Source organism: Myotis myotis, unplaced genomic scaffold (genome assembly GCF_014108235.1).
Source record: "Myotis myotis isolate mMyoMyo1 unplaced genomic scaffold, mMyoMyo1.p scaffold_m19_p_8, whole genome shotgun sequence".
Lineage (NCBI taxonomy): Eukaryota > Metazoa > Chordata > Mammalia > Chiroptera > Vespertilionidae > Myotis > Myotis myotis.
In genome coordinates this window covers 11,236,241-11,250,358 of record NW_023416390.1, presented here as the reverse complement: position 1 = coordinate 11,250,358, position 14,118 = coordinate 11,236,241, and the positions used below count along the sequence as shown (strand labels likewise).

At 35.8% G+C, this 14,118-nt stretch overlaps 1 protein-coding gene across 1 annotated transcript in view; it reads left to right on the top strand.

Moving 5' to 3' along the window:
- Positions 1-14,118, top strand: part of RAPH1 (Ras association (RalGDS/AF-6) and pleckstrin homology domains 1) — a 51,479-nt gene that overhangs the window by 26,802 nt on the left and 10,559 nt on the right. The window contains 8 exon segments of the mRNA XM_036320598.1: positions 470-547; positions 971-1,130; positions 3,549-3,670; positions 5,305-5,370; positions 6,697-6,840; positions 7,699-7,809; positions 12,102-12,200; positions 13,412-13,532. Of these exon segments, the coding sequence (XP_036176491.1) occupies positions 470-547; positions 971-1,130; positions 3,549-3,670; positions 5,305-5,370; positions 6,697-6,840; positions 7,699-7,809; positions 12,102-12,200; positions 13,412-13,532 (901 nt within the window).

Genomic DNA, 14,118 nt, shown 5'->3' with positions numbered 1-14,118 from the left:
TGATGATACGTTTGCAGTGTAAGAGAACAAAACATTAGTATGCAAAAAATGGATTGCCCATGCTTTGGAGGGGTAATAAATTCAGAGTTAAGTATTGTGCAGGTGTAACAAATTGGCAATCTCACAGATAACCTATATACATTCATGTTTTCCCTACCCCAAAACCCCAAATTCATCTTCAGATGGACAGAATCAAACTCATTAATCTACTACAGTATAAGTTTCTTTTTCTCTGGAATATGGAATCTCGTCTAATAAGAGATCTTCAAGTCTGTATCTTTAAAAAAGTTTATAATATGTGAGCTCTCACTTTGTGAACACGGTTATTTTTAAAATATACTTTATATAATTGTGTGAGGTTATATTCTTGCTGAAATTTAATGCTAGCAACATCCTTAAGGATAAAAAGACTTCTTTTAAAAATCTCATTATTTTAGCATTAGTTTATCTGAAGTGCTTTTGTTCACAGGAAGAACAAGCAGCAAAATTGAAAGCTGAGAAGATCAGAGTTGCCCTAGAGAAAATTAAAGAGGCGCAAGTGAAAAAGGTGATACTTGGATTTTTTTAATCAGTTTTACAGATTTATAAAAAATTGCCTTGTTTATATAATGTATCTCTAAAATATGGAGAGGTAGAGGGGTATTTCTTCCTAATATATTTTTAACATGTATTTTTTGTGGATAAAATGCATTTTAAAAGAAGTAAATTTCTGATTTTAAGTTACCCTAACAGAGTAAAACAAAATAATCTTATTATGGTCTTAACCTGTTATAATTTTAAGGAGGCTTTAAATTTGTTTATGTAGGTTATTTGATACCTAATTTTAGAGTATTTTTATATAATAAATTTAAGTTTGTTTTAATTTATATTTAACTGAGGGCATTACTAAGAGCAGTACTCAATTATTGGAAGAAGTTTCTAAAATGTCTAATTTTTGGTTTGCATTTAATTTTCTTTTTGCCTTTTATAGCTGGTTATTAGAGTCCACATGTCTGATGATAGTTCTAAAACAATGATGGTGGATGAGAGACAGACGGTGAGACAAGTGCTGGATAACCTCATGGACAAATCCCACTGTGGTTACAGTTTAGACTGGTCACTGGTAGAAACCATCTCTGAGTTACAAATGGGTTAGTAATCTCATTGCTTCACTTACTTTTTAATTTCTTTTTAATTCTAACAGTTTTTGTGTTGGTTAAAAGCACTTGGAGACATATTTATATTTTATCCCCTATAATATAAAGTTGGCTTTTTACATTATCTTTTTTTTTTTTCAAGTATTTTGAGATTTCTATGAATATGAGGTATCTAGTTGAGTTTAGATTTTCTTATAGAACAAACTTTTTGTGTGTTTTTTAAGGTAACAAAATACTATTGCCCTTCAAATAAGAACTGCATAGATCAACACATTTACTGAAGACCAGTTTATTCACATTTGTATTGAAGTCTTTATTCCTGCATATGATTTTCAGGGGACAAATCAAGCACAAATATCTTATTTTTAGCTAGGTGTATTATGTCTTAGTTTCCTAAGATTTGTAGTTTGGTATGATGTCTTCTAATTATAAACATCCTCATTTTTATATCATTCTTGACTTTTAAAACTTTTTTTTTGGTAATATTAGTTGTATGATTACAGAAATCTTGCAGTAATTCTCTTAGCATACTTAATTGAATCAGTAATCAATGTTAACTTGCTATTTTAAAATATGTATTTGCATTTCTCTTACTACTTACTATATTTTTTAAGTATTCACAGCAATTTACAGATAAATAAAAAATATAATTATTAACCCCTTCTCTCAGAAAATATCTACACAACTCCCAAAACTAAGTCATAAGTTATTAGACCATCATTAACATGAATAAAAATGTATTCTCGTAATACTCATCTATAACTCTTCTTAATTAGAAAACTTGTTTGAGTTCATAGATGTAGTAGCATTATGATACACAGAAAATGTTTGAATGCTAGTTTTGGAATATTTTTATGATCGTGGTAATATTTCTGTATTACCTCTTATATAATTGACTATGGCGTCTTAAGTAACTATTGTTTAATCATATATACATGGCACAGTGCTTCAACTACAGTATGAGGTGAACTCATAGATACAGAGATCAGACTGGTTGGTTGCCGGAGGGGAAGGGGGTTGAGGGGCCAGGTGAAAAGGGTGAAGGGATTACATGCAAATTAGTAGTCACAAAATAGTCACAGGGATATAAAGCTCAGCATAGTGACTATAGTCACTAATGTTAATAAGTGTATATAGAGCCAGGTGGGTACTGGAGATATCAGGAGACCACTTTGTAAAGCAGTATATGGTTGTCTAACCATTGTGCTGTGCACCTGAAACTCATAAAAAATAATAGTGAATGTTAGCTGTATTTGAAAAATAAAATTATATATATATATATATATATATATATATATATATATATAGTCATTCAGTATTTGTTGAATGAATAAAAGAAAAGAAAACAAGGGGCTACTAAGAGCCCAAATAAGTTGGTAGAAACAAATTATGATAAATGTAAACTACTCAATTAAAGAAATATTATTAGAAAGGATGAATAAATAAAATGCAACTGTTTGCTGTTTATAAAAAAGACCTATTATCTAAAGACACATAAGTAAAAGTAATGTGAAAAGACACTAACCAAAACAAAGGTAATTAACTTTGTTAATAGCAGACAAAATAGACTTTAAGCAAAATGCATTACTAGAGATGAAGAGAACACACATATTCACTAGGAAGAGACTATATTTAAAAATTTTATCTAATAGCATTAAATTGTATAAAGCAAAAGTTGACAGAACTACGAGGAGAAACTCATGTCAGCCTTCATAGTAGAACCTTTTCAATGATCAGTACAATCAAGCAGACAAAAAAGGATACAGGAGATTTGAAAAATAATTTGTTTGATCTATGAAATAAATTTAGAACACTATTTAATTACAGGAAAATATACATTCTTTCCAGCAGAAGAGGAATATTTCTAAAAATTCAAGTATGAGGCCATAAGCAACCTCAAGAAATTTCAAAAAATTAGTATCTAAATGGGTTCTTTGAATATATATGTTCAATCTAAAGGTCATGTGCTTTGATTCCTAATTTGGAAATTAGAAAATATGTCTATGTTTAAAAGTAAAACCCATGACTCAAAGAAGAAATTATCTTGGAAATTTCTTAAATTACAAGAACTGAATACTATTGGAAATACTTAATATCAGAATTTATGATATGCAACTAACATATTCTTTCTTAAGGATGAATGGGAAAAGGCTGAAAGCTGAAGACTACCTAGAAGAATTAGATTCCAGTCCTAATTCTTCCATTTAGCAGGCGTGTGACCTTGCTAAAGTCACTTACCACCATTAGGGCATGTTCCCTTATTTGAAAACAGGTGGAAAATCTCTAAGGGCCCAGGACTGTAGTGTCAGTAAGGATTCTGTGATTCTGCTGTGAATTATTTTGCATGGTTTCATATATTTGATGCAATTCTGGTGAATACTAACAAAGTACTGGTATTTTATTTTGGGACAGAGAGAATCTTTGAAGACCATGAAAACTTGGTTGAAAATCTTCTTAACTGGACAAGAGATAGTCAAAACAGGCTTATGTTTATGGAGCGTATAGAAAAATATGCACTTTTCAAAAATCCACAGGTGAGACTCAAAAACACAGAGGTTGGTATTTTTAAATGCTTATATTGTTCTGTCATTACTAAGTTGATAGAGTTAAAAGATTGGCAACCACCTGGTTGGAATACTGTGGTGGTAAAACCCCAAGGGAGCATTCACTACTGCTAGGGTGGAGGGACTGCTGGGCCCAGGTTGTCAGGCCCGAGGGAGGTTATCAGCCCAAAGAGCCAGATGGGGTGAGCCCTTGGGGCAGCAGAAGTAACTCCAGGGAGTTTCCAGGTTTCTGCTCTAATCCAGAGCTGTGTTCAGTAGCTATTTATTTGGTGAGTTTCTATCCATCAAAGAAAAGTACTTACATATTTAAGTTTCTCTATTTCAGCCATTTATCCAGTTGAGATTTTGATTTGTTTTTTAAATTATTTTTTGATCTTAGTAACCTTGATTATAAATGGTTCCACATACTAATACCTGTGACCTTGCTTTACTTGGCATCTTTGCTTATTTCAAAACAATGTTTGAGTTAATACTTTCTATTGCCCAAATCCTATCTTATATAATAAAAACATAATATGCAAATCGACTGAACGGCGGAATGACCAGTCTCTATGGTGCACACTGACCACCAGGGGGCAGATGCTCAACACAGGAGCTGCCCCCTGGTGGACAGAGCACTCCCACAGGGGGAGCACTGCTCAGCCAAAAGCCAGGCTCACAGTTAGCAAGTGCAGCAGCAGTGGCGTGAGCCTCTCCTGCCTCCACTATGGGCGGGTGGTAAGGAGCGAGGGGTCCTGAACTGCTAGAGCCCCAGACTGCAAGAGGGATGTCTGGCTGCCGACTGAGGTCCAATCCCCGGCGGACATCCCCCGAGGGGTCCAGGACTGTGAGAGGGCGCAGGCCGGGCTGAGGGACTCCACACCCCCTAGTGCATGAATCTCATGCACTGAGCCTCTAGTATTTTATAAAAATCAATAGGCAAGAGAAAACAGCCCCACTATAAAAAGTAGTAATGAGGGAAAATAGTAGCAGTGTTAAAGGTATTGAGTCGTCCTTCAGGTGGCTTAATCATGACACATCTTTATTTGACATTTTAAGTGAAGAATACCCATTTGGGAATATGGATAGATCTTTTTATGGGTGATTGTTGAAAATTTTTTCATAAGGCTAATATTTAGAATTCATATTTTAGTTGAGTCACCAGAATGAGATTATGGTAGTCTCAGAGAATTTGGGATTTCTTCTTTAAAACCCAGAACATAGAATTACATTTTCTGCATCTGGATCAGTTAAGCTCAGCATATTTTAAGGAAATTTGCTTTCTTTGTCATACTTAATTTGTAAACCTTTCAGGTCCTGTAAACACAACTTTCATTAGATATATCAAAACATAATATTGTTGCATGTAGTATTACCTCAGGATTTGGGGGAGAGCACTTACATTGAGTAGGTCAAGATGAATGAGGAAAATAAGGAGGAAGCCACTGTTAGCCATTTAATGATGGTGTCCCTGCACAGGTTGCTTTCCAAAGAGTGTTCCTTCTCTACACAGCCGGAAACTGACACAGAGGTGCTATGTCTCTAGAAGAAATCACATATGCTCTTGTGCCAAGGGAATAATAGAATGTGTTTATCCTTTAACTTTCACTTATTCATTTTTCCAGAACTATCTTTTGGGGAAAAAGGAAACAGCTGAGATGGCAGATAGAAACAAAGAAGTGCTGTTGGAGGTATGACTCTTCACTCTCCCATTATAATATTAAAATATTAACCACCATTTTTTTAAGTCAGTTATGTCAATGCAGTATGTTTATTTTTGCAGTGTAACTAGAGGAGACTCTATTTTTCTATAGCCTGATGGAGAGAGTTCAGCTGGTATACTAAAAGGGGCATGAGCTTTTTGGGAGCTGATGAGTGGGAGAAAAGGCAGGTCAATGAAGCGTATGATTGTGCTGTTTATCTGCTTACCCAGAGAGAAACTTGAATATAAATAGCCGTTTACAAAATATTTCAAGCCTTAGTCTTACTGAATGTTTACATGCATAATCATTTTTAAAAATACATACATCTCCTTATTTTGAAGAATAATAAAACAAATTCATATTGAATTTTTGGCTTTTGCTAATTTAAGAGCATTAAGACCAAAGACGTTCATATGTTTGAAAACCTGAATAAATGCTTGCTTACAACAAGGCAATTAGGAAAGTGAAGATCAGCACTCAGCTTTTTATATGGTACTCACTACAATTAAGAAAAATCCTTTTTGTAATTCCTAATTTTTCTGTACTTCAGGGAGAGAGAAATTAATTTAGGCTCCATATGTCCTATGTTAATCTTTAGTGAGTATTTCTAAAATTCTTTTACTAAATACATGGTTGCTTTTTGTAATCATTCACTTAGCATGTTGCTTTCTTTTAAAATGCATTCCTATTTAGCTTGACAGCTAATCTAAATGTGTTATTAATTTGGATAAATATAAAGTTCAATGCTTATGTTAGTTCTGACACTTTTATTAAATTTAGTATAACTGTGCTGTTTACAAATGCATTTAAGTGTCGTTACATGCAACTCAGTTGACATTTCATCTATTTCTTCAAAACTGTATATTAGGCCCTAGCTGGTTTGGCTCTCTGGATAGAGCGTCGGCCTGCAGACTGAAGGGTCCCAGGTTCGATTCCAGTCAAGGGCATGTACCTTGGTTGCAGGCACATCCCCAGTAGAGGGTGTGTAGGAGTCAGCTGATCGATGCTTCTCTCTCATCGATGTTTCTAACTCTCTATCCCTCTCCCTTCCTCTCTGTAAAAAAATCAATAAAATATATTTTAAAAAACCCCGCTGTATATTAGGTAAAATTTCACAGGGACTGCCATAGCAGTTCTAAAATAAATCCATATGATGTTACAATAGAAAGTTCTAATTGAGGTATAATTAACAGCATGGTTTTAATACAAAGCCACTTTGGTTTAATTACAGTGTCATACATTTTACAAGAGTAAACACAACTTTTGTTCTGAGAATCCAAGAATTATATGTCTTTCCAATTTATCATCATTTAGGAATGTTTTTGTGGAAGTTCTGTAACTATACCAGAAATTGAAGGAGTCCTTTGGTTGAAAGATGATGGCAAGAAGTCCTGGAAAAAGCGTTACTTTCTCTTGCGAGCATCTGGTATTTACTATGTCCCTAAAGGAAAAGCGAAGGTGTGTCCCTTCTGCTAGCTTTTGAGTTTCTTCATTGTGCTAATTGATTTTAATTTGTAGTGAGTGTGCTGACAGGGTGAATCCAGGCTCTGATTTGTTTCAACTTCTGTAGGACACAGAAATTGCTTTGTTTACGGATCTGTTATAAAGAAGAAGAAACCTGAAAATGTTCACTCTCTGCCCATTAGTTGGGCCCATCTCCATTCTCTTGCCAAATTTGAAACTATCCTTATATGTATTATTTTTTGGGACTTCTACCAGAGTAGTTTTTGCTGCTTGTTGTTTGGGGAGAATAGCTTTCTGGGATTATGGATGTTTCAGCCTTACCTGTTGCTTTTGTGCTTACGGGGGGGGGGGGGGGGGGGGGGCGGGGGGGCACTGTTTTAAGCTCCTCACTGTATCACTTCTTCCAGTCTTTACTGCCACCCCGAGAAGTACCTACTGTTGCCCCTATTTAACTGGTAAGGAATCCCCGACTTGAGAATCACTGTGCTTGAGATATGTTTGGACAGACACTGAACTGCATTATTTTCTTGTTCTTTCCAGAGAGCTCTACTATACTAGATTATTTTTAATATACTATACCATAGTTAAAGTTTGTTTAAAATGCCACCGTTTTCCAAGCAAGTCAGTGTTAATTGTAAATGGCAAGACAGTAAAAGAGATGGCCTTTTTTGTTGCATCATGGGTTAAAAAAGAAACATTTCTAGAGAATCTCACTGTCTTGTCCTCTGTAAAATAGCAGTAATTTTTACGTGGTAAAATTTTGATTTTTCTACTAGAAACTGTTACCAGTTATGATATTTGCTTGCTTACACATTATTGTTAATTTATCCATTTGGCTGTGTTTTATCTTAGGTTTCTCGGGATCTGGTATGCTTTCTCCAGCTGGATCATGTCAATGTTTATTACGGACAGGACTATCGGAACAAATACAAAGCCCCGACGGACTGTTGTCTGGTGCTGAAGGTAAACATGTATCTCTTTTTAGGAATTTTAATTGATGTTAGACATAGGCTGTGTTATTGGACATTTTAGAATAGTTTGGATCTTCATCAAGTATACTGGTTTTGCTTTTTTCTGTAGATTTTTAAGGGAATAGTGAAGGATAGTGAATAATGTGCTATACCACAGCTGATCCTTAGCTAAGTAGCTCTTATTAGATTGATGCCACTAAAAAATGGATACTAGATCATAAACTATTCTGTACTTCAAATATATTTGAGTCATAATATATAAAATAGATTAGATTATAAATTTGAGGCTTTCATTTCATAGCCAGGCTTATTTTAGGAAAACTTAGATCAGAGCCAAATAAATGTGGGACATAAAATTGTATGTGGTTTTGTTTTTCTTCTGTACTTACTCAGCAGAACCATCAGAGGGCACTGTGGTCATAGTAGACTGGCTCTCATCTGGTCCATAAATAATTATTGTCTCCCCCCCCCCGAAACACACACACAACTGTACCCCTGGTAATCCATGCATGTAGGTAGTCCATGCAGGTATTATTGCCTGTCTGAGTTGTTTTTAGGGCTTTTTCCCCTCTGCTTTATACAAAATTTTTAGCTACTCACACCAATTATATCTGTACTTTGAGAACTGATATTTTTAGTGAAGTTTTAGTGATCTGTAGGGACACTAATAAAAACAACTTGTAAAAATCCTGGATAATTATGGAGGTGATTATGTCTTTCTCATTAGCTCCATCCTTAGTAACCCTTTGGTAGCTATTAGGTCTACATGTTTATGTCATTGTTTGATTTTGCTTTTCTGAGAATTGTCATTTGGGTTTGGGGTAGTGGTGTTTGTTTAGTGTTTTGGTGTAGAGTTTTTATTGCTTTGATAAAATTAGGTATATTTTAACAGTAACCCTTTTGTAGGTAAACCTTTCTTGGAGAATACTGCTGTATCTTTTAGGTTACAGAAGCAAATGATTTTTAAGTCAGTAGAAAGCTTAATCCAGCAATTTTCCAAATGAGGTCTAAGGTCCCCTGGGAGTCCCTGAGGACCTGACAAGGGGTCCTCATAATTACTTAAACATAAAAACATAATTTGTTTGCTTTTTACACTCACATTCTCTCACATATGTATAATGGAGTTTTCAGAGGGGTTATATGACATGTGAAGATATCTTTGCTCTCTTAGGTAGTAAAATGTGTATTTGTGTATTCTTGTATTTTAATTTCTTATAAAGTAAATACTAATAAACTTAACCCATATAAGTAAAATTTATTTGGGGGATCTTATTACATGACAGTAAGAGTTGGTTATTTTAACGACTCAGATTGTCAGTGAGAACCTAAATTCTTTCTGTCTTTCCCTGCCCCATTTTCCACATGTCAGCTTATTCTCAGGCTGGCTCACTTTATAGTCACAGATGGCCACTACAGTTCAGGCATCACATGTGACCCAGAAAACCCATCTGTCGATGGACACTTAGGTTGTTTCCGTATCTTGGCTCTTGTAAATAATACTACAATGAACACAGGAGTGCATATATCTTTTCAAATTAGTGTTTTCATGTTCTTTGGATAGATACCCAGCAGAGGGATTGCTGGATCATATGGTACTGTATTCCTAATTTTTTTAGGAACCTCCATACTGTTTTCCATAGTGGCTGCACCAATTTACAGTCCCACCAACAGTATGCGGTGGTTCTCAACCTTCCTAATGCCGCGACCCTTTAATACAGTTCCTCATGTTGTTGTAACCCCCAACCATAAAATGATTTTCGTTGCTACTTCATAACTGTAATTTTGCTACTGTTACGAATTGTAATGTAAATATCTGATATGCAGGATGTATTTTCATTGTTCGTGACCCACAGGTTGAGAACCGCTGAAGGGTTTCCTTTAATCCACATCCTTGCCAACAGTTGTTATTTATTGCAGTATTATCTAACTTCCTTTTGCAGCTTATAAAATTCTTAGGTTAAGAATATTTTTGTTCTAAGGGGTTATTTTTTTGAGGTTTAGAAGGATCAAAAGTGTTAGAGTGGGTGGAATGTTACATGTTTTTATTTTTTTACTTCTTGCATGTTAGTTGAGGGAAGTAATTTTCAAGTCTATATGTGTTTCCAAAGTAATAAATGGTGAGTATACATTCAGTGGTTTTCCTTTGGCACTTGGACTGTGATTTTATAGCATCACTTTTAATTACAGAGTTTTAGAAATTATCAGTCTCAATCTAATGTTTGGCATAAACATAAAAAAATAATCAAATAGCACAATAGTAATCCATAATTTATTATATTTTTAAATGTTCTTATTCTCAAAATTTTTACCTTTTATTAAAGAATGCAAACATTCCAAATCAACATCATTTTAGAAGTGAAATAATTACTTTTGGTGTAGCTATTCATTTGTTTTGGAAGTAATTGCATTGTATGTTCTCTTTGGAGTATTTAATAATTTAAATGCAAAGCTTCTGATTTTTAGCAAAGACTATCTCCTCCATACTTGCTCTCAGCTCTTGTGCAATTTTAAAAGTGGTGGAATAATATTACGGAAAAGAGAAGAGAGGCAGCAAATTGGGTAGAAGATTCCACCATTTATGAGGCAGTAGTGTGGCATAATGTTTAATAGCATGGATCCTGAAACGAGATTGCACGATTTCAAATCCTGATTCTTTCACTTGTTGGCAAATAACTTTGAATGCGGTCCTCACCCCTTTGGGCCTCCATTTCTTCTCAGATTGTGGAGGTAATTATATGTGACTCATAGGGTTTTCATGAGGATGGAATAAGCTAATATTTAGCATAATGCTGGTGCATGGTAAGTGCTCAATAAACGCCACTTTTAATAAAATAACATTATGTTAGTGGAACAGGCATTCTCCTGCGATATTGGCACAAAGTCCGAATGACCATATGAAGGCTATAGAATGAATGCCTTTATTACACGGGAGATTGAGAATTTTTGAGGTCCTAAAATGCATTTTAAACTAGCAAGTAACCTGCAAATACTCAAACAATCATATCATAATACTCTTCAGGGTGTTACTTTGATTCCCAGGTTAGAGATGAGGAGAGAAGGATAAACGATAATTTCTCTTTGATATTCTCTGATGTTGTCTTGATAAAAACACTCCCTTTGTGTAGAGAAGACACACTGTCTCAGGCAGGGTCACCGCTACAGTGGAACACCCTTGGTTTTAGCCCTACTCTCAGGAAATGGAAGGAATTAGTCAAGAACAGTTTGTAAATCACCATAAAGGGAGGAGTAGGGATAAAGGTGCAGAGCCATCCTGTAGCCCCTTGTTCAGATGTCTGAACCCTGCTGGTGAGCAGTGTCTCAGGGAAGCAGGAGATGGAGAACAGCTCTTTTAGCCCTAGTTGGCAACACTAGAGAAAGCTTTTTCAGTCAGCCCATTTTATCTTCTGCACAAACTGTGGCCTCTTCTGTTTTGTATCCCAACATCTACTTGAAGCATCTGGCAGATAGTTGTAGCTCAATAAGAATTTGTTGAATGAATGAAATGAAATTCCCCTTCCTCCTCTTATAGAAAAGTACACGCTCTTCTGCCTGTCCTCTGCTCTTTCAAGGTTGCTGTGGTGGTTTATTTTAATGTGATTCATGAGGAGAGAGAAGGGCATGTATTCCAAGACAAGGCTGTGGAGCCTATATTATCAGGAGAAAAAACTGTTAGATATTGTTTTTGCTAACCTCTTATTGTTGAAGTGTGATGGTTAAAACTGACTGTAGCATTCAATAACTAAATTGGTGTTAAATGTCTTATCATAGGAACTGAGCTCTAAAGCAATGTGTAGAATAGAATAAATGAATTTACATTTCTCTCATTGTAGACCAGAGAGACTGATCTTTTAACAATGCAGATATACAACTTACAGTGGTGGCCACGTATTCCTGCTGCAGTGTTAACTTATTCAAATTGCTTATTTTATTGATTTCATGGGTTTCCACAACAAACAAATATGGTTAGAGAATTTTTAAAACCTCTTATAATTGAACATAATTTAAATACTTTAGGTAAAATATAGCCATTTTAAAAAATGTTCAGAATAACTAAAAAGAGAAGTCATAATAAACAGTCATTACATCTAAAACTGAGTGTGATTTAGGGTTTTCTTCTCAGAGAACAAGTGGTTGTGGCCCAGTGGAGTTAAAACAACTTAAATTTGTGCTAGCACTTGCATTTTGCAGTCAAGGTCAGGTCAGTCACCCACCATCCAGCCCTCACCTGAAAACTACACTTAGTTCTCCAGCAGACTTAGTAGGACTTTGTCTTTAACCTTGCAGCACCCACAGATCCAGAAGAAATCTCAGTACATCAAATACCTTTGCTGTGATGATGTGAGGACCCTGCACCAGTGGGTCAATGGTATCCGCATTGCAAAGGTGAGTTTGATGACAGGACAATGAGGTACTTAATTATATGGTTTTGATTGTCATGATAATTATTCCGGTTGTTTCATGTTTATGATTTTGCCAGTGTCTGGTTTTCTCAGGCCTTATGTTTTAAATATCTTTTTTTTCTTTGGGGCTAGACATAAACTTTTAACAGTTGGTATGTATCTATGGAATAATACTGCTAGTAAAAGCTTGTATAGCGTCAAAGGTGATTTATTTTGGCTTTGGAGCATGTATCATATGATTCTTATGTTCAGAATTCAGCCTAGACAAAAGAAATTGCTTTGGGGGGTGGATGAATAAGCGGAGTACAGGATTTTTAGGGCAGTAAAAATATTCATACTCACTCTATATCAGTGGTTCTCAACCTTCCTAATGCCACGACCCTTTAATACAGTTCCTCATGTTGTGATGACCCCCAATTTCATTGTTACAAATTGAACATAATTAAAGCATAGTGATTAATCGCAAAAACGATACGTAATTATATATGTGTTTTCCGATGGTCTTAGGTGACCCCTGTGAAAGGGTCATTCAACCCCCAAAGGGGTTGCGACCCACAGGTTGAGAACCACTGCTCTATATGCTACTATAATGATGGGTACATTCATTATTCACTTGTCCAAATCCATAGGATGTACACCACCAAGAGTAAACCTAAGATCAACTACGGGTTTTGAGTGATGATGATGTCAATGTAGGTTCATTGATTGTAACAAATGTACATTGTGGTGGGGAGTGTTGGTAACAGGGAAGCTGTGCATGTTAGAGGCTGGGAGCGTATGGGAAATTTCTGGAACTTCCTCTCAGTGTTGCTGTGAATCTAAAACTGCTCTATAAAAAAAAGTAAATCTTAAAAAAAAATCTTTTAAAGCACATTTTGAAGATGATTATATTAAGTAACTGGAAATAAAATTTATTATAGCTATAAAATCAAAGTTGCTTGAGGAATAACTGAAAAAAAACTTTATATTGATAATGAATACAATCAGGTGTTAACTTCTTGCTGCCTTTGTAAAAATGAAGAAAAATAAGAGATTATAATTTACTGGTATTAAAAGTATTTTTGAAGGATTATTAAGTAGTAATTTTAATACAGACTATGAATCAGTAAACGGAAATGTACCCCCTTTCCTGCCTCACCCGGCTATATCATGCCCTGTGAAGTTCAGATGTCCTCACTTTCTGCTTCTATTTAGTATGGGAAGCAGCTCTACATGAACTACCAAGAAGCCTTAAAGAGGACAGAGTCTGCTTGTGATTGGACTTCCTTATCCAGCTCCAGCATTAAATCAGGATCCAGCTCTTCCAGCATCCCAGGTAGTGTGAAAAGCCAGTGCACAGTTTACTAGCAATATGAAGGTGTCCCTGTAGAGTGCTAGTAGACCTGGGTGCTTCAGCATGGTTCCTAAAAAACAGCCAACCTAATTTCTAAATTATAATAAATAGGTACATGAGCTTTTTTTTTTTTTTTTTTACACTTGCTAGAGGGGACAATATCCTGGGCAATCTAATAATATCCACATCTCATAGAGTGAGTGGATAGGACTAGCTGTAACATTGGCATCTCTACCAGATGTCAGGCACTGAGCTAGGTGCTTCTGCATGGTAATCTGACTGACCTGGAGTCCAGTAAAATAACCTTCCCAGTCCCCTCGCCTGGGAGTCACTCAGATTACACTGTGTCCTCAGCCATTCCCAGCCCCCTGAAGACTTGCCCTCGCACCTTGCCAGGAGGCCAGGCTGTCAGTGCAGCTGCTGCCCTGTGGTGCCAAAACCTAAGCCCTAGGAGACATACTTCCCACTTGGGAATCAAATTCTGAGTACTGTTCATTGCTGGGAACAGGATGTGGTCATCACGTAGAGATCTGAACTCATAAGTGAGTACTCTCTGGGATGGCCTGGA